General features: G+C 56.2%; 1 protein-coding gene across 1 annotated transcript; it reads left to right on the forward strand.

Moving 5' to 3' along the window:
• The first annotated feature begins 382 nt into the window (after positions 1-382).
• Positions 383-27947, forward strand: DOC2B (double C2 domain beta). Its single transcript, XM_066333486.1, has 9 exons — positions 383-911; positions 10915-10994; positions 16426-16500; positions 18604-18713; positions 25017-25143; positions 25347-25504; positions 26723-26804; positions 26996-27092; positions 27703-27947. Exons 1-9 carry the CDS (start codon positions 581-583, stop codon positions 27837-27839), a joined length of 1197 nt encoding a protein of 398 aa, XP_066189583.1. The 5' UTR covers positions 383-580; the 3' UTR covers positions 27840-27947.
• The last annotated feature ends 25 nt before the right edge of the window (positions 27948-27972 follow it).

Consider the following 27972-nt stretch of genomic DNA (forward strand, 5'->3'; position numbering starts at 1 on the left):
GACTGTCACTGTCCACGGGGACTGTCACGGTCCCTCTGCACATCGCGCCGGGATGCCACCCACCAGGACGGCTGCTGCCCCTGCCCGCTGACCCCAGCCCCGCCGGAGGGGTCCGGCAGGGCCCAGCCGTGCTTTGACAAGGACACGGCTCCGAGGCCACCTCCGCACACGGCGACACCCCAGTCGCTGTCCCCGGCGCTGCGGGGCCGCGCTGCCCAGGCTGGTGGCCGTGCGGCCGGGGCAGCAGGCCGGCCCCAGCCCTCATTCCTCCGCCGCTGGGCACCGCTTTGTTGCTAGCTGGTGACATCACCCGAGAGCCCACCCCCTGCCTCTTCTCCGTCTCTCCGTCTCGCTCATTTATTCCCCGGCAGCGCTCGGCAGGAGCAGGGGCTGTGCGAGCGCCGGGGCTGGCGGCAGCAGCATGCGTGCGGCCACCGAGCCTCAGGGCGCCACAAGCACGTAAGGGACCGGCCGGAGCCTCCCCTCCTCACCTCCGTCCTCATCTCCCCACGGCAGAAACTTCCCTCGCCCGCGCTGCCCGGGCTTCTCCGGCCGAGCTCGGCAACGACAAGCCGCATGCATGACACTCCGCAAAGGAGAGAAAATGACCATAAGTATCCAGGAGCACATGGCCATTGACGTCTGCCCCGGGCCCATCAAACCCATCAAGCAGATCTCCGACTATTTCCCCCGCTTCCCCCGCGGGCTGCCCGCCGCCGTCGGCCGCAGCAGCGCGCTGCGCCCCGCGCTCAGCCAGCCCTCGGTGAGCCCCTCCGAGACACCCCGAGAGGATGAGGAGGATGTGGACCAGCTCTTCGGAGCCCACGGAACGACGGCCGCCGAGCAGCCGACCAAGAGCCAAGCGCCCGAGGAGGTGGTGGACCCCGAAGGCTACGAGTCCGACGATTGCAGTGAGTTTTTTTTTTTTTTAAGTTTCCGTGGGAGTTTGCTGGGTGCCCAGGGCGAGGGTGGGGTGTTAAGGGCTGGTTGCCCATCTCGGGGCACCCTCGCAGTGCTGCTGGTGGTGGAGCGGTGAGGAGCCCCCAGGTGCGGCCGGGGAGGGTCTCCCGGCGCTGCTGGGGCGGAGGGCGGCCCTGGGAGTGTCCGTGCCGCAGCCAGGCTGGCTGCTGAACCCAAAGTAGGCAAGTCTCCCAAGAGCCACCAGTTGCTGTCGTGGTTGGTGCACTTCTCTGCCTCGGCTCCCGTGCCTCCAGCCGGGCTCGGAGCCTTTTAATCCGGCTCGGTGGTGCAGGCTGCTCCAGGCACCCTGCCGATGAGCTGGCGATAACGCTCCGGCATCGCCCGGCTCCGCACCGAGGGGGATCTGTCGGGAATGACATCCTCCCGGGAGAGCTCTGCCCTCTCCTCTCCCTCGGCAGAACTCTGGCGTGTCATCCCCTCCCATTCCTCACCCTCCGGCTGCAGGCAGAGCCCTGCGGGAGACCAGGGGGGGCCTTCGGAGCAGAAGGCTCCGGTTTGTGCTGGATGCAGGTGTTTGCAGCAAGGGTTAACCCCTCCCCACCCAAAACGTCCTTCCCCAGCTGCTGCCCGGCTCTGCCGGCCCCGGCCGCCGGGATAACCCGCTTTTCCCTCGGAGTTAGACAAACCCCAAGGGCTCCATTCAGCCTCCGGGGGCCGGATCCTGCCGGGGGCTGAGCGCAAAGTTTGGAGCCGGGAGATGGCGAGGAGGAGAAGAAGGGAGCGGGTGAAGCTGCCGAGGCGGTGCTGCGTGCTGGTCCTGGGGGAAGGGGAGGCTGAGCTGTTTACGGCCCAGCGCCGGGCAGGCGGTGCCTTTCTTTCCCTTTTGCGGAATGTCACAGCCCTGCCCTCGCCATCGCTGCAGTTTATCCCACAGCCCAGGGTGTGACCCCAAAGGAGCACACCCCCGCCCCAAGAAGGGCTCTGCGGCTGCAGGGTGGCACGGCTGTCCCTGTGTCCCCCTCTGGGCACAGCCCTGGCAGAGGCTGGTGCTGGGTGCCAGCCCCAAGCTGGCACAACCTTCCCTCCCCATGCCGGTGTCAGGGTCACGCTCCCGGTGGAGAGGCGACAGCTCTGCCACTGCCGGGGAGAACATCTCTGCTAAGCCGTGTTTGTCCCAGCCGCGCAGTCAACGGGGACTTTAACCGGCTTTGGGTCATTTGCTGCTCTAATCATCCCATCGCCTTCGCTCACCGTGGCGGTAGAACCCGGGCTGCAGGGCCAGGGCGGTGTGTGGGAGCCAAAGCACCCAGAGCGCTGCGTTTTCTCTGGGTGACTCGCATGGAAATTGCCCAGGGCGCTGCATTCTGCGTTTATCCCTCGGCAATGCTGGATGCTGGATGCTGGATGCTGGATGCTGGAAGCAGCTTGGCTCCCTGCCGGGGCCGGCGGGTGTTTCTCTCACCCAGGCTGGTGTTAGGAAGTGTTTCTTGCAGCGTAACAGGTGTCAGACAAAACTGCTGAGGCTGTTTTGCCAGAGGTGCGGTGTGGTTTCTGCTGGCGAAGGCACAGCGGTGCCAGGAGCGGAGCAGGGAGGCGGCAGCGGCCGTGTCACATCTCTGGGGACAGCACGGGGTGGCCCAGACACCCTGAGGACACTGGCTGGCATGAATGTGCAGGATGTGAGACTGTCACTCCCCCATGTTTAGCAGCCAAGTTGTAAATCCAGCAGGAGCTGCCTGTCCCCGTTCCCCAGCCCGGGAGCAGGGATCCGCGCAGCCTGCCTGGAGCCATCAGCAGCGCTGGGGAGTGTCTCCGAGCTCCCCCACACCTCTGGAGGGTGATTCAGGGCTGCTGCATTAGTCACCTGCACTAAATTCCCCCTGGAGAACCTGTCTGTGCCTGCACGTCAGGACAGCGCCGGGGTTTCGCTGGTGGCAGTCCCCTGCGGTGGCACACGGGGTTCGGGGGATGCTGCTGTGGGTGCAGCACCCACAAATCGAGGGTTTGCCTCGCTCCTCAGAGATGCTCCCAGCCCAACCCCAGGGAGGGATTTTGCCGTGGCAGGATCCATCGGGAGGAGGAGGAGGATTGAACAGCTCCCTCCTGTTTGTCCCACCTGCCTGTGGGTTTCCCTCCTCCGGTTCCAAGGCGATGCTGCTGGCCGGGCTGGGTGGGAGGAGGAGGAGAGCTGCCCCTGCCTGGAGAAATGCAGCAATTGTCTGGGTTTCCCCAAGCTCCTTCCTGCCCGGAGTTACTGCTCCAGCCTGGAGGCTCTGGGGTTTTTCCAGCAGGATCTGAGCTGCCATCCCAGCCCGAATCCCAGAAGCCCAGCAGGGCTGTGGGGGGTGGGCATGGTGGGTCCTGCTGCAGCTCACCTGGGCTGGCTGGCTGCATCCTGATCCTCAATCCTTTGCTGAGTCGTGCTCCAGACCCCACCACCAAAGCCTGTGGAGCCAGTGGGCACTGCAGAGTCTGCTCCCATCCATCAGCGAGGCCTCACCCAGGTTTGGCATCTTCAGGGGGCAGGGACGTGGCAGGGGGGATGTGAGTGCGTGCATGGAGTTGGTGCTTTGGAAAACTGAGAACTCCCAGGCTGTGGGAAGCAGGTGGAATCCTTCCAGAGATGGGCAGGGACCTGGTTGAGGTGGGAGGACAGGTGGGGCCATGGGAGGCTCGGGTTTGTGGTTCTGGACACCCCTCCAGCAGCCTGTTGAATGCAGGGAGCAGGCAGGACCGGGGAACCAACACAGCAGAAAATGTGTGGAGACATCTGGGCTGGCTCTGGGATCACTGGGAATTGCATGGAGCCAGCTCTTCCCCTCAGACCTGCCAGCAGTGCTGCTGGGAGGATGTGCAGCGTTGTGGTGAGAGACCCTGGCAGAGGGACTCATCCCTGCCCTGTGCTGGACAGAGCAGGACTCCTCCTGCAGCGGGTTTGTCCCCGACAGGAGTGCTGAGGAGGTGGAAGGAATGAGGCAGGAGAAGTGGGAAATGTGTATTTGCTGCAGAAGGATGGCTTGGTGCTGTTGGACCAGCATCTGCTGGGAGCTGAGAGGAGCAGGCAGGAGGCTGGGGAGGGGGAATTGGCTCCTGCCACCTCGAGACACATGGCTGTCACCTCACCTTTGGCTCCCCTGCCTGGTGCCCTGTGACAGCAGCAGGTCCCCAGCCACCGGGGATGCTTCCCACCCAGCTGAGCAGCACAATGCCAGGGAAACTTGGTTTGCAAGGAAAATAAGCAAATGCCAGCTAGATGGCAATGTGCCACCTGTGAGGAGCTGGCTCTCGCCTCCCATCTCCACCAATTTCACCCCAGTGCTGCTGCCCCTCCACTGCCTGCACCTTCCCCTCCACAGCACCAGCAGGAATTGGTACCTGAAGCATTTTTAAAGGTCGCTGGGACCTCTGCACGAGGAGAGGTGCAGACAGTCCCTGTGAGGGAGCACTGGCAGGGATAGCACTGGAGGAGCAGCCATCCTCCTTTACCAGGCAATCAAGTTTCCAGCCCTTGGAGAAATGCCCCGTTCCCCGAGCTGCAGTTTGGCTTTGGAAAGAGGCTCTGCTCACTCTGGGATTCCTTCCCTCCTCCAAATGTGTGTTTGGCTCTCAGGTAAGGAGAGAGCCTGAGAACCCCGGGCTCCAGAGGGATCCAGTATCCCTGGAAATGCTGCCCCATCCTGCTCCTGCCAGCATTCTGGGACTGTTCCTACACACCCAAACCCATCCAATTCCACCTCATGCCCAGTTTTATCGATGGAAGAGCAGCCTCCTGAGCTCTGGAGCTGCAGCAGCACAAAAACCACTTCTCCAAAGTGCAGCTGAGAGGCCAGTCCTGGTGCGTGGCAGCTCGTGACGCCTGCAGCGCCACACAAGTTATTTAGGAAGACTCTTATTTTGAGCAAAGAAGATAATTAGGCAGGCAAAGCCATCATGGGGATATTAATTACTGGCTGCTTGAAGACGTAAAGAAGCAGAAGAAGGAAGGTCTGAAGGGGTGCAGGGTTTGCAAGTCACCTGGCAGTGCTTTTGGCCAGACAGGGGGAGGCAGAGGAGACGGCGAGGAACGAGCAGGGTATTTACTTCTGAAACGCAGCTCCTTAGCATATGCTGCAACTGCTATTTATAAGCTTTGAATCGTCTTTTCAATCCAGATAAGGCCAAAAGAAGTATTTTTCTTGCTCAGGAAACTAAACAAGCCACGGCTGATTTCAGCAGAGCAGGGCTTTGCCAAGCAGAGCACAGCCTTGAGCTGTCTGTGCTGAAGTGTGCAGTGTCACACCCAGGTGTCACACCCAGGGGAGCTTTGGGGTTTCCCATGGGGTGACTCTGGATTATCCCGTGGGATAGATGGATATTTGGGACGTGCTGATGTGGGTGAGCTCTCACACTATCCTGCTGACTATCCCAGCAGTGACCCAGGTGCAGGATCTTCCTCTTCGCAGGGATTGCCCAGGGCCAGGGCCACCCTGAAGTGCTGGAGGTGAGCACGGGGCACCAGGAGAGGAAAACACACAAGGATGAGCACGGTCTGCCTGGGCATCCCTCCTCCAACATCCACGGCAGCAGCATATGGGCCCTGGCCTCTGGCTCCTCTGCTAATGAAGGAGGCACCCAGCTGCTGGATTCTGAGATTCCCTCCTTCCCCAGCCTGCCCAGCCCTTCACCTCTCCCGGCTGCAGGAGGAGACACAAAACACACACCCCTTGTTCCATCAAGTCCAAGCTCAAGGGGTTCCCAGGCCTCCCCTCTTTGTATTTAACACTGAAGGCAGTTTTTTTTTTGGGGGGGGTTGTTAATTGCAATACCGTATTTCATTAAAGGAGGAGAGCGGGAGAGATTTGAAGGCCATCTCTAAATTGAAATTGCTGAAAGTCTAATTGCTGCTGACATCAGGGACCATTTAGTGCTGTAAAACATAATTGCATCTCTGAACTGTTCTGAGCAGATAAGTGTTCCTCTGAACACTCCTCCTGGAGAAGACAGAAGAGCTGATGAGCATCCATCAACCAACCTCATGAAGGAGCAGCTCCCTGCTCCAGAGCTTACCAAGGGCTGGCTCCGTGTCTCCAAAATGAAGAAATAAGAATTGCTGCAGTTTTTAAGTGAAAAACCCAGAGCCAAGCAGGGAAGAGTTTCATGAGAGAAAAGTTGTGTTTGTCCCTTGCTCCTGATGCTACTGAGCTCAGCAGATCCGTGGATCTGCTGAGGAGAGAAGGTCTCCTGCCCGTGTGCTGGATCTGCTCCCTGCTGGGGATTTTTGTAGGGTTGGGAATGTCCTGCCCTGCTGGCAGCAACAGAGCCGAGCCCTGTGATGCTGATGGCAATGGTCTTGCCCCAACCTGCTGTGCTGCCCCTGGGATGTGACCCAAATCCTCCCAGAGGATCTGCTTTCATGGAATAGCTGATGGGAATGCCAACTTTCAGACATATCCCATTTCCAGCTGCCTCCTCCACCTTTCCTGTGGTGATGCCGTGGCTGGAGCTTCATGCCAGAGGTCAGTGCTGCCATCAGGGGCTCTGCTGCCCTCAGGGGCCTGCAGCTCCTCGGCTCAGCACCTTTGGGGTCTGCCCCTGAATGCACAGCAGCATCCTGAGTGCGTCCAGACTGGGAGTGCTGGGTGAGCTCAGCCCCAGCTGCAGGAATTGATGGTGCTCTTTTCCAGGGGTAACCCTGAGGGTTTGCCACTCCTCAAGTCCACTGGGTGCCACTGGACGTGGTCAGGATGCCAGGGAGACAGGAGCACACACATAGAGCCACCCACCAAAGTGTTCTTCAGCAGCCCGGCTTGGAAATGGCAGGAGATAATTTCTGTTCCTCCTGAGGAGTCATTTACCAACATTTTACATGGGGCTGTAAGTGCACAGAATTACCTGCTGCCTTTCAGGACCTTTAAAATGATCTCCATTGCAAGGGAAAAATTAAAGCAATGGAAGAATAGGGACCTATCTTTAATAGTGCATTAAAAAAAAATACCCAGCCTGAAGGTTACTGAACCTGTGCTTTCTGTAAGGGAGAGCTAATCCAGACAATCCCCAGCAGTCTTTTTACTGCTCCACTCTGATCTCCCTGGCACAAAATCCGTGAGCAGATTATCTTGGGAGCAGCAATGCTGATAAGCAGAGGGACTTAAGGCTTTTGGACTTCTTTTTAATTAGTTCTACAGCGGGGTTTTTGTGTGCACACCTCAACTTCTCCCCGCGTAGAGCTTTGCTGGGCTTTCTGATGGCGGTCACACCTGCCTTGGGAAAAGTGAGGAGTGTGTGCTCCATCACCACTTCCAGCCTTTGCTGAAGCTTTTTTCTCTTGAGTGTCAGTGGCTTTTCCACGCCTTGGGATGAGAAACTCTTTTCCTTGGAGCATCCCAGGCTGCGGAGAGGGCGGCTCTGCCCCCCAGCACAGCCCAGGCAACCTGCCAGGACAGGGGCTGGGGCAGGCAGCAGAGCACAGATCCATCACCACGTTTTGCCTCTCATCCCACAGGTATAAATAGAAGCTCCTTCAGCCTCGCCTGGCCCTGGGCACAGCCAGGAAATGTCAGCAATGAACAATAAATTCCTGCTGGCTCCAGCGGGTGCTGCCCGCGGGGCTGGCCGAGCCCACGGACACATCTGCTGCCCTCTCATAATTCTCCTGCCCCACTGAATTAATCAAAACGCCCAAAGGTCAGTGGGAGAAGAGGCCACCTTCCCATGCAGGTGGGATTTATATTTTTTTGCTTTTAGAAGCTGTGTTAAAAGCCAGGCCCTGGTTGGTGCCTTCCCATCAATCTGTCCCAGCTCGTGGGGAGGCAGGAGGGTCAGAACCTGCTAATGAGTTCGGTTTTCCTAATGGTTGTTTTATCATTGGAGCAGAATAATTGTAATAATAATGATACATCCTGCCTGCTGTCTGGGCAGAGCCAAGCTGCCTTTGTAAAGCCTGACAAAGGCATTTATTTATATTTTTTATTTGCAGCCTCTGTGATTAGAGGGCAGTGTTCAGAATAGCCCAGTCGAGTTAAATAATCCTGCTAACATCGCTCCGAGTCTAATTGCCGCCCTTTTCTTTTTTAGGTACTTGCTCCCCTAATTAAGATCACAATCGAGCTGCACCTCGAGTGGGAGGGGGGAGGCAATTAAAGCAGGTGGATTGGGCTGCTCTGCAGAGGTTTTGGGTCCGTTGCTGCCAGCTGGGGATGCAGGATTCCCACAGCCAGGGCTGGATGTGCTGCTGGGCTTTGCAGGGGTGGGAGCACTGAGGCAGTGCTGGGGTGCTGCTGGAGCCTTGCCCAGCCCCTGGCTCGTTGTGCTGACCACTGCAGGAGCACAGGGCTGGGATGGGGCTCCCGGGGGTCACAGGGGGCTGTTGTGGGGTGTGGGGCTGGCTCCCAGCCCTGGTGTGGCTGGAGGTTCTCCTGCCACCTCCTCAGCCCTGAGCTGGAGCTCCAGCCTTGTCTGTGCTGGATGTATCCCTGGCTGTGCATTCCCAGGATGTCCCAGAGGCTGGGGGACTGTGACCATGTCCTTAAAGTGTCCCAAGAGTCCTGGGCAGCTGCTGGCTCCTGGCTCTGGTGGCAGTGCTCACCTGCAGCTCCACAGCAGCACTTTGGCTGCCAAAACCCCAACTTTTCCTCACCCCGTTTATCAAACAGTCAGATTTTAAAGCACTTAGCACAACTTGTGCTGATGGTTCTGCAAGGGCAGTCCCTTCCTTGGGAATTGAGCCTCACCATCCACAAAAAAAAACCCAAAAAACCCCTCTCTGCTTAGAGGAAAACCCCTCCAGGGCTGGAGCAGAGCCAGGGCTGGAGCCCTGCACCCCTGTCCGTGCCTTGGCAGCTCCAGCAGGAACAGCAACTGCTGGATGTTTGCTCATGGACTGCCAGAGCTGGGAGCAGGACCCGAGTCCCCACCTGCAGAACAAGCTCCTGCTGCTGTGTGAAGGTGATTTTAGGGGTTTTTTTGGGTTTTTTTCTATCTTGCTGGAGCGGGGCTCCCCGCTGCCCTCTCCCCTGGGGAGACGCTGGGGCTTTGTCAGTGTTTTCTGGCCCAACTCAGTCGGCCTGCCAAGCTTTTTAATTTGTTTTATAAATTGCCCAAACCCAGCCGGCTGAACCGAAGGGGCCCCCTCCTGTGATAAAAAATAAAATAACAGCTTGAACTCGCGAGGGCCGAGCCGTGGGGCTGGCAGGAAGCGCTGATTAAAGGGCAGGTGGGAAATGATGAGGCTCCCAAACCAAACCGGAGGTTTCATCTTCCGCTCTTGAGTGAAAAAAAAAAATTTAAAAAAAAAATAAAAATGCAGATTTGGGAAGTTTTGCTGACTTGGTTTGTGGAGCTTCACGCTGCCATCCTCGAGCTGCCCGTCGCTGAGAGCACCCAGAGCCCTGCTGGTGCTTCCTCCCTGCAGGATGAGCAGGGGGTTTAGCTGGGAATTGCCCTGGAAATTTGAGTCCTACCCAGAAATGAGGCACAAGGTACAGCAAGTTTGGCCTCACCCCTCATCTTCCCCCGCAGGTAAAACCCCACTGATCTGTGACTTACCCAGACCAGGAGCTAATGTGCCATGAAATTGCTGCACAACGAGGGGGGTACATTATTCTGGCAGAACTCTCCCTGGGTGTTTACTCTGCTTTGAACTCAATATATTTGCTTGGGAGAAATGATGGGTTGTTGCTTGGGGTTTTTTTTTTGTTGGGTTTTTTTGGTTTTTTGCCAGCAGGAAAACCTGTAGCTCCTTTGCCTTTGGGCTGGGAGATCACTGTGAAATTGCAGCAGGAAGGTTTCGGTCCCCTGAATATCCTTAAACTCCGTGGGTGCCTTGCTGCTATCAGTGATGGAATGGGAAAAAAAGCACCTTATTTCCTGCCATAAAGTTTGTCCAACTCCCCTCCAGGCAGCAAACCCTGCTTTGATATTAAGCAAAACCGTTCTGGTTTTTATTTTGGATTTTTCTTTTTTTTTTTTTTCACATTCTGAACGCGGCAGGAAGGTGCAGTTACCTTGGAAACAGAGATGGGATGTTTTTTGGTGGCAGGGCAGCACCCAGGCAAAACTCTTTTGGGAAGGTGGGCATGGAAAAGTGGGGTTTGCTGGGTCCAGAGCCACCCTGGAAGTTCCAGGTAAAGCTGAGCCAGGAGAGAAGCTGCTCCATGTCCAGGCTTTGGTGTGCAAATCAAGCCTGGGGGTTTTGGAGAAGGTTAAGCCGTGTTTTTGGGAAGCCTGTCTTTTCAAGGCTTTTTCCTCTGCTTTGGGTTAGTGAGACGCGTTCAGATCATCCAAAGGGAAAGCATTTCTCAAATCAAAAGGACTTTTGCTGCTGAGGCCCTTGTGGTTTTGTTCTGCTCCCCTGCCCCATCCCTGTGTCCCATCCCAGGAGAGGCTGTCGTTCCTGCATCCTGAGGATGCCAGAAAGGAGCACTGCGCTGATTAAAAGCTCTGTCGGTGTTTTTCATTTTAACCAGAAATGTCTTTCCATCCTCCCTGGGTTTAATTTACAGTTTGCAGCCAGATTGGAGCTGGGAAGGGATCCCACTGGTGGCTCATTTGTTTGAAGGTGTCACTATACAAATAGGCGTTCTGGGAACGCCAGCGGCGCCCGAGGGGAGGATGTGCCAACAGCAGCTCTCAGCTGCGTCCCAGCCATTCCCAAACCTTCCCGGGGGACACCCTTCACCTCCTGGGGGACAGCGAGCTGCTGGCTGCAGCGAGCGATGGGGATAACCCAGGTGAAAGCTCAGGGAAGCAAAAGGCTGTGGCTGCGGTGCTGGGCGAGCTGCATCCCCTGATCCCTCTCACTCCTCTCCCAGGGCTGTGCCAGCCGACCTGGGAGCGGCCACCAGCCTCCCAGCACGAAGCCACGTTTCATAACAGGGCTCCCGGCAGGATGCGTTGTGTTTTATAATGTCTGCAGCCTGTTCTTTAGCACCTCCGCGCACTCCTTTTGTGCTCCGAGGGGGAGCAGCCCGCGTTTGCCGGGCGCCGCGGGTTAATCACGTCTCTCCTCCCTTGCAGCCACGCTGGGGACGCTGGATTTCAGCCTGCTCTACGACCAGGAGAACAACGCTCTCCACTGCACCATCAACAAAGCCAAGGTACGGCTGTGGGGACGGCGAGGACTTGGGGAAAGCCGACCCACGGCTGTGCTGAGCATCCCCGGGCTCCAGTGCCCGACATCCCCGGGCTCCACTGCCCAACATCTCCGGGCTCCTCTGCCCAACATCCCTGGGCTCCAGTGCCCGACATCCCCGGGCTCCTGTGCCCGACATCCCCGGGCTCCACTGCCCAACATCCCTGGGCTCCACTGCCCAATATCCCTGAGCTCCACTGCCCAACATCCCTGGGCTCCAGTGCCCGACATCCCCGGGCTCCAGTGCCCGACATCCCCGGGCTCCTCTGCCCGACATCCCCGGGCTCCAGTGCCCGACATCCCCGGGCTCCAGTGCCCGACATCCCCGGGCTCCAGTGCCCGACATCCCCGGACTCTGCACTGCCCAACATCCCCGGGCTCCAGTGCCCGACATCCCTGGGCTCCACTGCCCACCATCCCCGGGCTCCGGTGCCCAACATCCCCGGGCTCCTCCAGACTCCGGCTCCCATCCCAACACCTCGGCCCTCTCCTTCCCCTCCAGCCCAGCCTCTCAGGGCCTTCCCAGCAGTCGGGAGCCGGCTGCTCATCCCCCGTGACGAGCCGGATTGATGCCTTTCAGAGCAGCCCGTCCCGATGTTGTTATTTACTGTGACCGGCTGTCGGGTTATAAATGGCTCTTTTAAATGCCGCTAATCACGGCTCCCGAAGTGCTGCGCCTCAGCGCCTTTGCCGCCCGCGCGATTGAGGCAATTAGGGGCTTTTTTTTTTTTTTTTTTTTTTTTTTTTTTTTTTTTTTTTTTTTTTTTTTGCACATTTGGGAGCAGAAAGAGGGAGCTGAGGTCCTGATCCTGCCTCGGGGGCTGTGGAAGGTGCTGCTGGGTTCTTCTGTGCATCACCCGGTGAGGGCTCCGGGTGGGTTAAAGGGAAAAACCTCAATCCCTGCAGATTTTGGGAACGGATGGAGGGTTTTTACAGAAGGCAGGAGGAGGGGCTGTGAATGAGCCCCAGAGGGTCAGACCTCGCTGTTTGCCCTCACAGGCTGCTCCTCTGCCCTCCGTGGCCTGTTCGCAGCCCCCACTGCAGCGTTCTGTCTGGGATCCGGATTTCGGGGATGGGATGTGGCCCAGCGCTGCTGGAGCTGCTCCAGGGCGAGGGCAGCACCCCCAGCTCCAGGCAGGGCAGGGCTGAGGCAGACTGAGGCTCCCCTCCCGTGGCTCCACCGGCAGCCTCCGGGTCAGGCTTCCCTCGGCGCAGGCGGGAGCCGTGCCAAGGAGGAGATTTCTAATTGGCTTTGGAGTGGGTGGAAGACGAGAGGAGGAAGGAGAGCTCTGGGCAGCCGCTGATGGATGTCAAACCAGCGAGAGCACAGGCAGGGCTGGCAAAGGAGAGGCCTGGGTCCTGCTGTGCCCACCCGTGGGGTGTGGGGGTCCCGCAGCATCGCCCCGGCCCGCGGGGAAGGGCACAGCCCCGCCGGCCACGCTGACATTCAAACTCTCCAGTTCCTGTTCATTTCCATTCTGCTCTCATTCTCCCATTTTTCTCTTTTATTTACATTGCCATCTGCTCGCTCTCATTTCATCTCTCGCCTGCGGAAAGCTGCCAAAACTTGACTACAGAAAGGTAAGGGCGGGCCAGGCCCCCGCTGCCGGCGGCGCTGGCTCCGGGGCTGTGACCAGCAGAGCTGCGGAGGAGGAGGTGGGGGAAAAGCCCCGGCAGTGCTGGGATGTTATTTACCCTTGCACCGGGTCCTGGGCACCTGTGTCACCCTCCGGGGAAAACGCCCTCAGGATGTGCCCAAAGTCCTGCAGCTCCTGGAGCCTGGGTTGCTGCCAGCAGCCAGCCAAACCTGGGCTATTTCAGCCACGTGAGACACGTTTTCCTTTCTCTCTGGTAACCCCAAACAACCTCCCTCTCTCCCTTTATTCTCTCTATATTTTAATTTTTTTTTTTTTAAATCTCCAGCACTTTTCTATCTGCTGCTGTTCCTCCTGAGCCCCGTTATCAGTTCCTGGGGAGCAGGCGCCAGCAGCAGGTTCAATCCAACCCAACAATTCCCTTCTCCGCAGCCCTCAGCTGCTGGAGGCTGGGACAGTCACTCCACGTGGGAATTCACCCTCGTGCTGTGCCTGGGAATATCCGAGGAGGTGTTTCTGAGGCTTTTCTGGAAGGGTGTAAGCTCACAGCAGGATTTTTGAGATCCTGAGTGTCACCAGACAGGTGGTAGCAGGCAGGAAGAGGCAGGAACAGGCAAAAGCAGACAGAAAGGAGGAGGAACAGCCAGGAAGAGGCAGGAAAAGGCAGGAGCAGCCAGGCTGGCAGCAGCCACCTCTCACTGATGGCTCTCGGTGCTGGCAGCAGCCCCGCCTGTCACACTTCAGGCACGGCTGAACTCAGACGCGTTGTAGCTCAGCTCAGATCAATAGGAGAATAAATCAGGGCATTGTGGAAGCTCATTCCTGGACTGCAGGAACAGCCAGGGCTGCAGGAGGGCTCTCCCTCTTCCCTGCTGCCCTGCACCAGATTGTGTGGATCTCTGCTGAACTGTGTGGGACAGAGCTGGGATGTGCTGGGCATCACCCCCTCCTAGAAAATAGGATGGAAAAGGGTTTGATCAATGTGCAGGCGCCTGGTTTTGTGCCCTGCCTGTGAGGGTCTCACTTTGTGCTCAGTCCTACAGAGCCCAGCCTGCTCTAGGAGGTTTATAGGGGCATGCAGCAGCACAGACACAGCAGGCTGTGCTATCCTGTAGCTCCACTGGTCTCCTGATTTTGGGAGAAAGGTGCCTGGGAGAAGCCTCAGGGGGCTGTAGGGCAATGGTGAAGGAGCTCCTGACCCCAGGCAAGGCCATGCCGGGTTGGAGCATCCTTGTGCTGCTCTCCCTGCACCTCTGGCCAGAAAACACCCAGGAGTTTCCACCCCACTGAGCATTTGGCTGCTGCCTCCCTTCCAGCCGAGGTCTGCACTGAGCATTACTTATGGATTGACTCATAAATATTTATCACTGCAGGGAAATTCCTCCAGCTGTCTGGCTCCTCTGGGCTGTCAGGGTGGAAACGCAGTTTGCCCCCTTTTCAGAATGGGATGCCTCAGCCTGGGAACCATCCAGGCTGGGTTTTTTGGGCAGGCAGCTGGTTGTGGGGTGAAGAAGGATGGAATGAATCCATCTCCTGTGATTTCTGGACGCCTCTGGCGTGGCATTAATCGGCAGCCCGATTAGCCCAAGTTGTAATTAAATCCTATTGATTAGCTAAATGTCACTGGCACGGGGAGCAGCTGGCAGAGCCTGGGATGCAGGGAGCTGGAGATCTCCGTAGGATTGCAGCAGAGATGTTGAGGTTGGGTAAAAGAGGAGGAGAAAAAGATGAAACTTAATCTCAGCTCCATAAATCAGGAGTAGCTGGGGCCAGGGAGATGCCCCGGTTGGATCTGAGGGGAGACTCTGTGCCTTGTCCCTCTCATCCCTCCTGGAGAAGCCCCAGGTTGGTGGTCCCTCCACTCAGGGGAAGCAGTGTGGGTTCTCCCCGTGGGAGGGATCACCTCCCAGAGGAGCAGCCTTGCAAAGCAGGGCCCTGTTAAATTCAGCTGTTTGTGCCAAACACGTATCGAGTGACATGGCAGGGAGGTAGACGTGACATTAGGAGCCATTTTCCAGGCTCCTGTCACTCCATCTTCCATAGCACATCTATTAAAAAAGCCTTTAATAGCCTCCTCAGAAGGTAATTTAATTGAGCTGAATTGATGGGTGAATTACAGAGCTGCCTGTCATTCTCCATCCATTTTCCTGGGAATCTGCCTGCTTGGTTCTGATTTCATTTGCTGTGCAGCCCGGGCAGGTTGGGCACCTCTGACCAGGGAGGTTGGGGACAGCACAAGTGGATTGTGCAGGCAATTCCCTCCAGAGCCTGGGGACAGCCCAGCGCCTTCCTGCCCTGTCTGCCCCATCCTCATCATCTCCTGGACCAGAGACATCACCCCAGAGGCTGCACTTAAAGCTGAGCTGGTTTACCTCCGTTCACTGCTGATATTTTTATCCTTTTGGCTCCGCTGTAGAAGCAAAATCCTCTTTGCTGGGCACCATTTGGCCTCCCTTGCCCCAGGGCAGCACGGTTGTCTCTGTAGCAGAGCCCTTGCTCCAAATCAGAGACACTCCCAAGGTCAGGAGCATCCTGGACAAAACTGTGCCGCTCAGAGAGGCTCCTGTGGTGCTTTGGGTCAGGCTGGGTGAGTTATTCCCTCCCTGTGAAGCACGGCAGCGATTCCCCCAGCATTTCCCTGGCTGATTTGCCCAAACCCTGGGTGATTACATCCCTTCTGCACGCAGCCATTCCACCAGCACTCCCTACAAATGCTTCCCTGGCTGGATCCCTGGCAGCTGCAAACACTCGTTACCCAGGCACTCTGCTCCTCACAAAAAAAGGGTGTGAGGACTCTTCAGCACCCCCCAGCCTTGTCTCCGTGCCCGGGCTGGAGCCAGGATTGGATGGGTACCTCTGCAGAGAAGCCCAGCTCTGATCCAGGCACAGGATTGCCTTCAGCCAGCCCAGCAATAATTCCTGCAGGGATCCCACAGCCAGGCTGGAAATAATCCAAAGGCTTTCCACGATGGAGCTGTTCTCATTTCTACTTAGGACTGGTGAAAATTAGGCTCCATTTTTCACGCTCCTCACTTGCTTCTCTTCCCTGTGGAGTTCTTTTCCATGCAGTCAGGGCAGGTGTGGCTTTGAGCTGGGTTTGTGCATCACCCCTGGATCATTTTCAGGGGATTTAGAAGAGGAATAGAGCTTGTGGCCTCCCTCTGCCCAAGGCAGGATCAGCTGCAGGGCATCAGCATCCCAAACCTGATCCACACCATCCTTGAAGATGGGTAGAAAACCCATCAGGAATGGCCCCAGCGAGGGTTTCCTTGGACTGGTGCTCCTGCAACCCCAACGTTTCTCTGTGAACACCCCAGCATTTGGCTGGCACCAGCCTCCCACTGTCCTGGAGCTGTTCTTCCTTGATAACCAGGAGTAGGTAGGTGCTATCACACCCTCTGGGAGCGCTTGGAAGTGGCACCACAACAGCAGAGGTGTGTGTTTGCTCAGAAGCAATTATTAAATGACAGAACCCTGTAATTTCAGACCTGGGAAATCACTGTGCTGATTCTCTTCACCCCCAAATTAATCGTGCTGAGGGTGGCAGAGTCGGCTGCCGGGGTGGGAGGAGCGGATGGTGCCACGTGCAGGTGAGGAGCTTCCCACAGCCCCTCCTGGAATCCTGGAATGCTGAGCTTGGATCCTGCAGAATCCCCTCCTCCCCCAGGACCTGGGGAAACCACGGCTGCTCCATGGACCAGAGATATCCCCGGGAAACAGGAGAAAACCAGGATGGGCTCAGTGCCTGCCCGGCGTCCCGCTGTTATCCTGATTCCTGCTTTTTGCTCTTCCCTACTCCAGGGCCTGAAGCCGATGGACCACAATGGTTTGGCTGATCCTTACGTCAAGTTGCACTTGCTCCCCGGAGCCAGTAAGGTGAGAAAACCTTTTTCTTACTCTCCTGGGGCTGCAGCTTTTCCTTGGGAATGAGGCCTGGGAGGAGCTCCTCACCCAGGGGCTGTGGGCTGCTGCACCCGCACCTTGAATCTCCAGAGGAAAAGGTGCTCAGAGAGAGCAGGAGGTAAGAATTAGGGTTGAATTCCTCCTTATAGAGATGGAAAATGCCTTTCTGGGAAACCACTGGCTGGCAGCCAGGTGCCAGCCCTGATTCCTTACCTTGGGAGCCCAGGCTGGGAAGCACCGAGTGAAAAAAAATCTCTGCTATAAACAAATCAGACCCTTTTAATTTCTTTTTTCCTTTTTTTTTTTTTGCCCCTTATTCTTTTGCATTTAAAACCCCTCAGATCATAATAAAGCAGAGTATAAATCATAAGGGAAATATTTCCATCTCCTTAGGTTCAGGGCTTGCTGGAGAGAAGAGTAATTAAAGATATTGATGTGTGGTGAGAGCTCCGTGTAAGTGACGGGGATGTGGAATTTAAATGCTCGATGTGTGTGTTAGGAATATTAATTGCCCTCTTATTCCACACGAAAGGAAAGACCTTTTTTGGAGGGGGGGAGGAGGTGTATTTACTTGTTACAGTTCAGCTGGATTAATTCCTGATGTTCAGGGAGGCAGAGGGAGTTTTTAACCACATTCCGAGTTTCCGCTGCGAACGGAGCCGGGAGCGCTTTCACCGGCGATATTATCAGTCATTTCCATGTCTTGCAAATCCATTGATTAGCATTTCTGCCGGAGCTGGTGCAGCCTGGAGAGGCAGGAGGGGAGGGGACACAGGAGCTGCCGTGGGGGGACCCTCTCCTTGCCCCCTCTGCCCCATCGCCGTGCTTTGTTCCAAACTGCACCGCCCGGATCTGCCCTGGGACATCTGGGGGAATTCTGCGTTTGTCCTGCATGTTCCTGCACGGTTGTCCCAGCAGCAGGACAGTCCCTGGGTCCCTCGGGGGACGTTTCTGTCCCAGGTTTGGGCTCTCAGACACCTGTGGGTGTGGGAAGCAGGGCTGGATTCATTCCCCATGCAGAGCTGGTTGCTGACTCCTGAGTCATTCCAGATGGGAGGAAAAGGCACTCCCGGAGTTCAGCTCCTCTGATCTCACTCGTGTCCCTTCCCTGGGCACTTTTAGCAGCTGGGTGATGTTCATCATGTCATTCCCTTGGCTAAACCCACTTTCCTTCCCAATCCTTGGAGCCCCAGGGATCAGGAGCTGGTGCCTGCAGACCTGAGCAGGCTCTGGGTGCCATTGGGGCCCTTTCCTTGCTGTCCTTGTCCCTCAGGGCTCGTGAACCCAAGGTGGGGAGTGCAGCAGCTTCCCATAAAGATCCACAACTTGGAGGTATTGATGTGCTGAGAGTTTCTTATGCCCAGCAGCAGCTGAGGCAGGGATTGAGTTGTCTGACACCTAATTAGAAGGAAAATTGCTGCTCTGCCAGTCTGTGCCAGGCTGTGCCTGGTGGAGAAGCCCAATCTGCAGCCTCAGCCTCTTTTTCCTGCTCTCCTCAGGAATGAGTGGGGCTCAGGGATTAAGAAGAAGTCCCCTGAGCTGGGGAGTGGCTGTGTGCCAGGGTGTCCCATCCATGCAGGGGACACAAGCCCTGCTGTCCCCATCCTCCCGCTCAGCAGAGCTGCTGGAAGGAGCTGCTGGTGCTGACAAAACGCCTGTCAAGGAAGTTGTTTGGAGTCAGGCAGGATCAAGAGCTGTGCTGGGAGCAGGAGTGCAAACAAACAGCCAGAACAGCAAATCAGCATTTTCTGTTGAATCCAAAAAGGATTTTTTTTTTTCCCTCCCTTGCTCTCTTCTACTGCATAAATGAAATCCTGGTCCGTGCTCTGCCAAGGTTCCCATTTTACTGGATCTTTCCAGGATGCAGGACGTGGGGTTGCTTTGGAAATGAGTGAGCTGCTGTGTCCCTGCCCCTGAGGGTTTTGCTGGATTTGGGGTGGATTTGGGCCATGGCTCTGGGGCAGAAGAGTGACAGCACCCATTCATTACCCCTTCATCTCCAAGCTGGGCTCCCTCCCCTGCCCAAACACCTCCTGGGGCTGAGCCCACTGAGCCCCAGCTGCTTTTCTTTCACAGGCAAACAAGCTGAGAACCAAAACTCTGCGCAACACCCTGAACCCCACCTGGAACGAGACCCTCACCTACTACGGCATCACCGACGAGGACATGATCCGCAAGACGCTGCGGTAGGGCCCTGCTCCAGGGGGACACGGGGCCCTTCCCCTCCCTCAGCACCGTGCCAGCTGTCCCTCCCCACCCCAGGGAGCATTTGACACGGGGACCCCCCTTGCTCAGCCCCACAGGAGCTGCTCACAGCAGAGCAGGGCAGAGTTATCCCCCAGCAGAGTGTTTGTGCTGTGCATCCATCACCTGCAGAGCCACTGACACCTGGTTCACAGGCAGGGGTAACCAGTGAGGAGCCTGTTCCTGCTGCATCATTCACTTCAGGACTCTCTGGCTGGCTCCTGCCTGCAGAGGTGGTGTGGTTTGGCTTTAACCTCTTCGTGCCCAGCTCTCACGGGCACACACTGAGGCTTTGAGGTCGTGTCTTGCTGAGAAAAAATCTCTTCAGGATAGTTCTGGGCCCCTTCCAAGGCTGAGCTTTTTGTGAGAAAGCAGGAGGCATCTGCGAATTGTTGTCCAGCTAAACAAAGGGTGTGAGTCTTTCTTTTATGTTTGGATTTTGTTGGTTCAACCTGTGCATTCAGCATCTCCCAGGGGCTGGGAGAGGTTTTGTGAGGATGGACGTGGGCAGGGGCAGAGTTTGGAATGATGCTCTGCAGGGAGTAGACACCTGTGAATGCGAAGATTTTTTCATGTTTTGGCCTCTGTCCCACCTGGGTGAGGGCAGGAATGTTGGGCAGCCTGGGCTGCTGCATCACCACACTGATCCAGGGCCGTGCTGCAGGATTTGCTGTGAGATCCACTGTCAAAGGAAGGATTTTTGCATCCTTCTCCAAGGGCTCAGGGCTTTGCCAGCTCCGTGGCTGGAATCCCACCCTCCTCATTTGCAGGTGCCCTGGGAACTGGTGATTTTCCTCACGCCAAGAGCACAAAGCTGCCTTGGGAAAGGTCCTGCTCGGAGGTTGTCCCACCTGTTGTGGGAAATCCAGCACCGTGGGTTTATTATTTCAAACATTAGTCATGCTGGAAGTGCTGCAGGCTGGTGGGGCTGGGAAGCCTCCAGTTTGTTGTTGTTCTTGGTGGGTATTTTTTCCACTGCAGGCTTTGAAGTTTGCAGCCTCCTGGAGCGTGGAAATGGGTTTGTGAGGAGGTGTTGGCTGGCTGAGTTGTTCCCTGGAAGGTGACAGGGAGCAGGAGAGCTCAACCTCTCACTCTCTCAGGGCTCTGGGAGCTGCTGCTCCCTCGGGAAGGGCTGTTTATCCTGCAGGCAGCAGGGAGCTGTGGGATGGGGGATTCACCAAAAAATCTGCGGGGCTGGATTTGCCTTTCTCCCCACAGAACTCCTGTGCTGCCGCATCCCATTCCTGCCAGCCTGGCTGCTGTGGAGCTCCTCGTGCCCTCCCCACAGCTCAGAACTGTGCAGGGACCCCTGTGGCCCACCTGGGACACCTCAGTCTGCAGGAGAATGTGGCTGGATGGACTTTAAAGATCATCTCATTTGGGCAGGGACACCTCCCACTGTCCCAGGTTGCTCCAAGCCTCGTTCAGCCTGGCCTTGGACACTTCCAGGGATCCAGGGGCAGCCACAGCTTCTCTGGGCACCCCCTGAGGGGTCTCCCCACCTTCACAGGGAAGGATTTCTTCCCAATATCCCACCTAAACTGACCATCTGTCGGTGTTTTGGTGTGGCTGGAGCTGTTTGCTGTGAGCTGGCCCCTCACTCTCCCAGTGCCACTTCCCGCAGGAAAAACCTCCATGCCCTGTCCTGCCTTGGGTGCTCTGCTTCACCCATCCATCCTCTCCTCCAACTGCCTCCTTTCCCACCAGGAAAAACCAGCTTCAAAGCCAGGAGGACGCTGCTTTTCCCTGTGCCAACCAGGAGAGGCTCATGGCAGGCAGCTTGAAAGAGCATCAGTGATGTTCCCCTGGGTCTGGCAGTGACCATTCCCTGGGAGCATCCCCCCGTGCTGAGCTGGGCAGGGAACGCAATTCCAGAGTCTCTTTAATGTGAAAATAAAGGCAGAGATCAAAGCTGCCTCCAGCCTGAGCCTCCCTGCAGCCTGGAGATGCATCAGGGAAGCTGGAAAAGCACCCAGGAATTTTCCCTGCCCACCTGGTGGGACGTGTCCGGCGTGGATTGGAGGGGTGGTGCTGGCGTGGGGCGCTCTGCCAGGGCCTGCAGCCTTCTTTGGAGGGGATAAATGGCATTTGTCAGAGCAGTGAGAGCATCCTGGAGAGCTGGGTGTTGGATCCCCTCCTGCCCAAGCCCCCAAATCAATCCCAGACGGGTTCTCCCTCATCCCTGCACGGCCTTGTACGAATTGGTGGGGTGACTTTGGTGTCGCAGAGCCCAGCAGCCATCAGGGCTCACCTCCCCGGGGTGAAGGAGAGGTGAAGGCAGCCCAGCTAATTGCACTGGCAGGCAGGATTTTGTTAATGAACCAGCCCCCTCAAAAAGCAGCAGATATTTGGGATTTCGTGGAGAGCAGCAGGTGGGAGGATCTCGAAAGGTCTCATCCATTCATTGAATTAAATATCCCTGAGTGTAGCCCAAGGCTTAGCAGGGATGAAACCACCCACCAGCCTGGGAAAAGGCAGGTTCAGAGCCGTGCAAAAACACACTGGAGAGCACAGATGGATGGGATTGGGGACAGATTCCCTGCCAGCACCAGGGGAAAATCCCACCCTGGAGCCCCCATTCCCACCTGGACTCTGAGCACAGGGTGCAATGTCAGGGGGAGGCAGAGAAATGCTGCAGAGCAAACTGCAACAGGCAGAATAAAATCACCTCCATTAAAGTAATCCATGTAATATGCAATAAATAAATTGCATTCATAATAAATACCCGAGCTGGCCAGATATTGGATACAATTATTCATATCCAGATATGTTGGACGAGGTGATGCATTATTCATGGAGTGCTCAGCTAGCCCACGAATGCCAGGAATTCTTTGTTTAATCATGTGTTTGACAAACATCATGACTCATTAAATGTATTATTCAGAAAATAGTATTTGATCAGGACTAATAGGCGGAGTGCAGCCACTTCAAGGTTTGGGGTCCCAAAATTGCTGCACTCTGGGTGAATGAGGCGGGTGCACTTGTTATTACAACTCGCCTCTGCTGTGGTTGCTGTGCCCAGATTTGGAGGCATTTTGTGATGGAGCCCCTGATGGAATCCTCCTGTTGTTTTTTGAGGAGCTGGAATTTAATAATTTTTATTTATTAAAAATAACTTGCCCACGGTGTTATTTTGTCCCCTCGCCTGGTGTTGGCGGTCCTTAAACAGAGCCAGCATCACCTGCTCCTCATGGAGAGCCTCCCATGTTGCCAAAAAGGGACCTCAGACACAGGAGATGCCTCTCAGGCTCTGCCCTGTGTGTTTTGGTGGGAAAAGCTCCTTGCTGACCCCCCATTCCCCCTTTTCCACACTGGAAAAGAGGCCGAGGAACTCGTGTGAGGGAGCAGGAGCCGTGAGTCAGCTGCTGGAGCTGTGCAGTGAGTCAGGACTGTAACCCAGGAGCCCGGGCTGAGTAGGAGGGAGGAGAAGTTTAATGAGCAGTGATTGTTCATTTGCTGCTTAGTTTCCTTCCAAGGTGGTTTTCACAGCCCTTAACGTAAAGATCAGGACCCCACAGTGAGGGTATCAAATGAAACACGGGGCTGGAGGGATTGGGATTAATAAGGGGAGACGAGAAAGGGTTGAAGCTCCAGTTACAGGCTGGGGATGGAAGGTGAACGAGGCTGCCAGAGGCACCTCGTGCTGTTTGGGGCTGATTTTCTAACCCAAGGCATAAAAATTCCACCGTGTCGATTTCTGGTAATGAAATCCAGGCTGGTGTGATTGCATTATGCCTTTTTCCAAAGGGAGGGACGGGGCTGGAGCTTCCTGCTCATCCCACTCAGAGCTCACTGCCTTCACTGCTGGGCTGGGAATCCCATCCCAGGGGGGATGAATTGCAACTGGGAAGAGGAATTGGGACTGGGAAAGCTGACACAAAATCCCCTCTGGGCATCACACACAGAGGGGCACAACATGTGGGGAGGTGGCCAGAGGGGCCACAGGAAAACAGGACTGGGAGAGACCTGCAGGTGTCTCCTGCTCAGGGCAGTGGCAGGTCCCACACCCTGCAGATGTGCCAAAAACAACTCCCCAAGGGAATTCCCATGTCCCTGAGGGCACTGAAGCATGGCTCAGTGGGGTCTCTCCCAGTGTGACACTGGAGATGCTCTCCCTGTCACCACCGCTGGCGTTTTCCACGTTTCCTTGCTGGGTTTTTACCCATCCTGAGGCTCCTGAGTCCTCTCAGCAAGCAGGACGTTGTGTTTGGGATCTTGCTGTGCTTCTGGGGTGTTGTCCAGGAGAATTATCCCATTTTTAAGAGGTAAACCATCCCAAACCCTGTCTCTCTGAGTGCCCAGGAGCTGGCACCACTCCACAGTTGCTGGGTTTACACACAGATCCTGGGTGTGAGGCCGTGTCCCCTCCTGTCCCCGGGGTCCTGTCCCCTCCTGTCCCCCCAGAGGGACAGGGTCCCACAGGCCTGGCAAGTGCAATGTTGGCTCTGGAGCTGCTGCTCCTTTGTTGGTTTTGTTCCTTACAAGAAAGAGGAGAGGAATTGGGGGATTTTGTGCCTGCATTTGAGATTCTCTTTGAGGATTTCACCGTTGTGGTGGGGTGGGTTTTTTCCGTGGGTATCTATAGTAACGCTGCATCCAGCCACAGTTTTCTGGAGAGCAGCATTCCCTCTTTTCCAGCTCGTGTCATTTATTTTATTTTTTTTTTCCCCCAAACCCCTTTTCCCTGCTGCTCCCCAGCCCTGATGGTCCTTGTGCTGTGGCACTGGGACATCCCCACGGCTTCATTGAAACCTCTTTGTGAGCAGGAGGATGGTCAAACCATCCTTGGATAAGGCACTAAAGCATCCACAGATAAACCATGTGTAGATAAATCATCTATGGATAACCCATCGATGGGTAAAACCATCCAGATGCTGAGCAGGCCAGAGGTGTGGTGTGCAATCAGTTACTCTCAGGAGGGATTACAGGGTGTTATTTACCTTTAATTATACTTTTCCCCCTTCCCCTGTGGTGCCTGGTGGCAGAAGTGCCACCAGTGGGGAGATGGACACCAAAGGAGGTGGGTGAAAAATAAAACAATGAGGTACCCAAAAGATGAGAAAACACTCTAAGAACATTGAAAAAAAAAAAAAAAAAAAAAAAAGGACAAAGGATGGAAAGGAGGCCCAGCCAGTCCCTGCATGGCTCCACTCCAGTGGAGGTGCAGGATGCTCCCTTTGGAGTGGCTTTCCCCGTCACCAGCACAGCTGGGGAACAGCTGGTCCCTCAAGGCACCCTTGTGGCTCTCCGGGATTTCGGGAGCTGCACTCAGAGGCTCCCTGCAAACCATAACTTTGCTCCTCTGCCGTCTCTCCCGACTCCCGGAGAGAGCTGGGAAGCAGCAGAGGAATGACTCATTAGCTGCCAGCTCAGGGAAAGGCATTTAGAGCTTTTCCACGGAAAACAGCCCTGGCTCAGCAGCACGTCACTGCCCTCGTCACCGGGATGCATCCCAGGATCCCAGCAGGGCTGGGAGAGCTTCCACCTGCCCAAGGTGTGATGTTTGCCACGGTCTGCCTGGGGAAATCGCTCCTGCCTTTGGCTGCTTGGTGGGACAGGAGGTGACAGCCCCGTTCTGTGTCCAGGGTGACCCTGGGGGCTCCCGGCAGTGCCCCAGCTCCTTGGGAAGGGAAGGGAAAGGGAAAGGGAAAGGGAAAGGGAAAGGGAAAGGGAAAGGGAAAAGGGAAAAGGGAAAGGGAAAGGGAAAGGGAAAGGGAAAGGGAAAGGGAAAGGGAAAGGGAAAGGGAAAGGGAAAGGGAAAGGGAAAGGGAAAAGGGAAAAGGGAAAAGGGAAAGGGAAAGGGAAAGGGAAAGGGAAAGGGAAAGGGGAAAAGGGAAAAGGGAAAAGGGAAAAGGGAAAAGGGAAAAGGGAAAAGGGAAAAGGGGAAAGGGCTGTGTGGGAAGCTGGCTTCTCCCGGGCACACAGCCCAAGGCAGGGATGAGGAAGCGCTCCATGGCTGGGCAAAACGCACCTCCAGCAACTCGGAATAATTTTCCTTTAGTCACTGATGACTCCGATGTTTTAATGGGAGGGTCATTAGGACGGTTGAGGCTCCAGCGTTTTCAGCAATGCCTGGTCCAGGATGGGCGTTTAGACACAGGAATCACCCCGTGAGCTGCCCTGGCCGGGCTGTGCCAGCAGCTGGAGGCATTCCAGCTGCGTTCCAGCTGTTCTCCAGCTGCCTGCAGAGGAGGTGCCCTGTCCATGGCCTGGGGGAGGGTGACCTCAGCCCCTGGCCCTTGCAGGATCTCGGTGTGTGACGAGGACAAGTTCCGCCACAACGAGTTCATCGGAGAGACGCGCATCCCGCTGAAGAAACTGAAGCCCAACCAGACCAAAAACTTCAACATCTGCCTGGAGAAGCAGCTGCCGGTGAGTGAAGGGGGTTCAGAGCTTCATCCTGCCTTGGACTAGAAATACAGCAGCTTCTCCCCGTGGCGGGTGGGAGCACGGAGCTGTTGGACCCCTCAAACACCATCAGAGAGGTGGGGAGGAGCATCCCTTTGGCCGGGGAGGTGTCTGGTGGCGGCTGTGTCCCGGTGCAGCCGCCAGGACTGGGTGTATTCCCTCCCCAGATAGATAAAACAGAGGACAAGTCGCTGGAGGAGCGTGGCAGGATCCTCATCTCCCTCAAGTACGTCTCGCAGAAGCAGGGGCTGCAGGTGGGCATCCTGCGCTGTGCCCACCTGGCTGCCATGGACGCCAATGGCTACTCCGACCCCTACGTCAAAATGTGAGTGTCACCTGCTGTCCCCTCCCGCGCCTCTCCCCGCAGCGGGGAATTAATTGCTCTCATTAGGAGATGCAAATGAGGCCGTCAGGCAGCAGCTTGGCTCTGCCTGGGGCGTTATTGGCCGGCAGTCGATGGGCAGAGTTGGCAGGTGAGGTGGGCGCAGGGGCTGCGGCTGTGTGGGGAGCTGAGCACAGCTCCTGGGGGGTTTTGGGTGTTTTTGTTTCTTTTTTTTTGGGGGGGGGGGGGGGTGGCATTTTTCAAATTGAGTGTCTGGAAAAGAGAGGTGGCCATGGGGAGGGAGGAACCCAGTGCCTGTCCTCCCTCCTCGTCCCCACTGTGCTGAGTCAGGTTTGGGCGTTTTTAGGGGTGGTGTTTGTTAAGGCAGAGCTGATCGCATGGGGGAGATCCAGTAATTTATCAGCGGCACATTTTTACCTTCTTATTTGTTTTTTAGGGATCTGTATAAAAATCCCCTCTTGCTTTTTTAGGTGCCCATGGGAGGCTCAGTCCCTGAGCAACTCAATTCCCATTGCACCCAGCCAGTTTGGGGTGTCCCCTGGGCCATCCACAGGGCTGGGATCAGAGCAGATAGAAAAGTGATGCTTCTCGGTACAAGCCCTAATTTTTTAATTATGAGCAAGATCTGGAGCGTGTAGCAAGGAAGCAGAACTGATGTTTAAAGGAGCAGCAGCACAAAACCACGATGGATTGACTTCGGCCTGGCCCACATTTCAGGTCCCCTCTCTGCCTGATGACACTTTAGGCTTGTTTGCTGTCCAGCTCTGGTGCTGTGCTGCAGAACGACTGCAGGGAACAGCTCAAAGCTGCTCGCTCCTCTCCCTTTTCCACACTGCAGATGGTTCCTGCCCCCTGGAACTGAGCAGTCACACAATCCCGAGTCTGGGCTGGTGCTGGGCTGGCAGTGCTGGGTTTGGAAAGCGTGTGTGCAGTGCCAGTGTCCCCTAGGGACTGCAGACGGGATAATCGGTGTTTTCCGATTGCAGCCAGCAGCTGGCCTTGGCTCTAAGGTGGGGAAATGCTGCCTCCTCCCAGCCAGACCCAGCATTTGGGTAGGGGAGGAGGTTCTGGAGGTTCAGGGCGCTCAGCCACCCACCTCAGCCTGGCTCTGCTCAGGAGCTGGTCCTGCAGCCACAGATGTCCCCACCCCACAGTGCCCTCCCCACTGGGACCCACTGGGCTGCTTTGGTCTCCTTGCAGTTACTTGAAACCAGATGAGGACAAGAAATCCAAGCACAAGACAGCGGTGAAGAAGAAAACGTTGAACCCCGAGTTCAATGAGGTGGGTTTGGGGTGGGTTTGGCTCTCACCCAGGGGCTTTTCTCAACCTCAGACTTAAAAGGTAAAAAAACCCCACCTTAGTCACGGTGTGAGGGGTTGGGGTTGGGCTCCCCGTGGGCAGCAAAGCCTGAGGAGGAGGATGGGCAGCCCCAGCCCCTGTTTCATCCTGACTCTGCCTCTGCTCCTCCACAGGAGTTTTTCTATGAGATAAAGCACGGTGACCTGGCAAAGAAGACCTTAGAAGTCACCGTGTGGGACTATGATATCGGGAAATCCAACGATTTCATAGGTGAGTAGCACACTGCAGAAGATCTCCTTGGCCTCTTTTTTATTTATCTTCACTGTCTGTGCTTCTTATTCCTCCTGCACTCTCCCAGCCTCCCAGTTTGTTCTCCATGCCCACATTCATTCTCGCTGGGTTTCAGTTCTGCTTTTATCCTTCTCCTGCACCTGAGCCTCTCAAGGAGCATCCAAGCAGGGAGAAAATGCATCTGCCTCTCCCCTTCTGTTTTCTTCTGAGTGAAAAAAAAAAAACCCAGGTTTATCGGGGAGGTTTCATTTATCTCTGTTGGAAGTCTGGCCTTGTTGTGGTTTTGTTGCTGGTCATTGTGATTTATCACTGCCGAGTGCCCAGTGCCCTCCGACAGCCTCTGTGATTGCAGTGAGCCCTTGGCACAAGGGACAGGGGCACTGCCTGGGACAGGGGCACTGCCTGGGACTGGGACACTGCCTGGGACATGTCACAGCCGTGAAGGGGTGGGAAATTTGGGCTGGATTTCACATCAGGTTGGATGCTGAATCACCCGGCTCCCTCCAGCATCCTCCGGTGTCCCTGGGCATCTCTCAGCAGAGCTCAGGCTCCCCCCACACCTCTCCCTCTCTCTTGTCTCCCTCCCAAGGCGGAGTCGTGTTAGGAATTAATGCCAAAGGGGAGCGGCTGAAGCACTGGTTCGACTGCCTGAAAAACAAGGACAAGAAAATCGAGCGCTGGCACACGCTGACCAACGAGCTGCCGGGCGCCGTCCTCAGCGACTGAACCCCGCGGGGCCACAGCTCCACAGCCCCGGGGCTCCTCCCAGCTCTGGATGCGGGCTGGGGATCAGCCAGGACAGGCAGGACACCCCAGAGCAAGGCCTGGCTGCGGGGGAAGCCCTTCCCATGGGGAGAAG

Source organism: Sylvia atricapilla, chromosome 20 (assembly GCF_009819655.1).
Source record: "Sylvia atricapilla isolate bSylAtr1 chromosome 20, bSylAtr1.pri, whole genome shotgun sequence".
In the NCBI taxonomy this organism is placed as follows: domain Eukaryota; kingdom Metazoa; phylum Chordata; class Aves; order Passeriformes; family Sylviidae; genus Sylvia; species Sylvia atricapilla.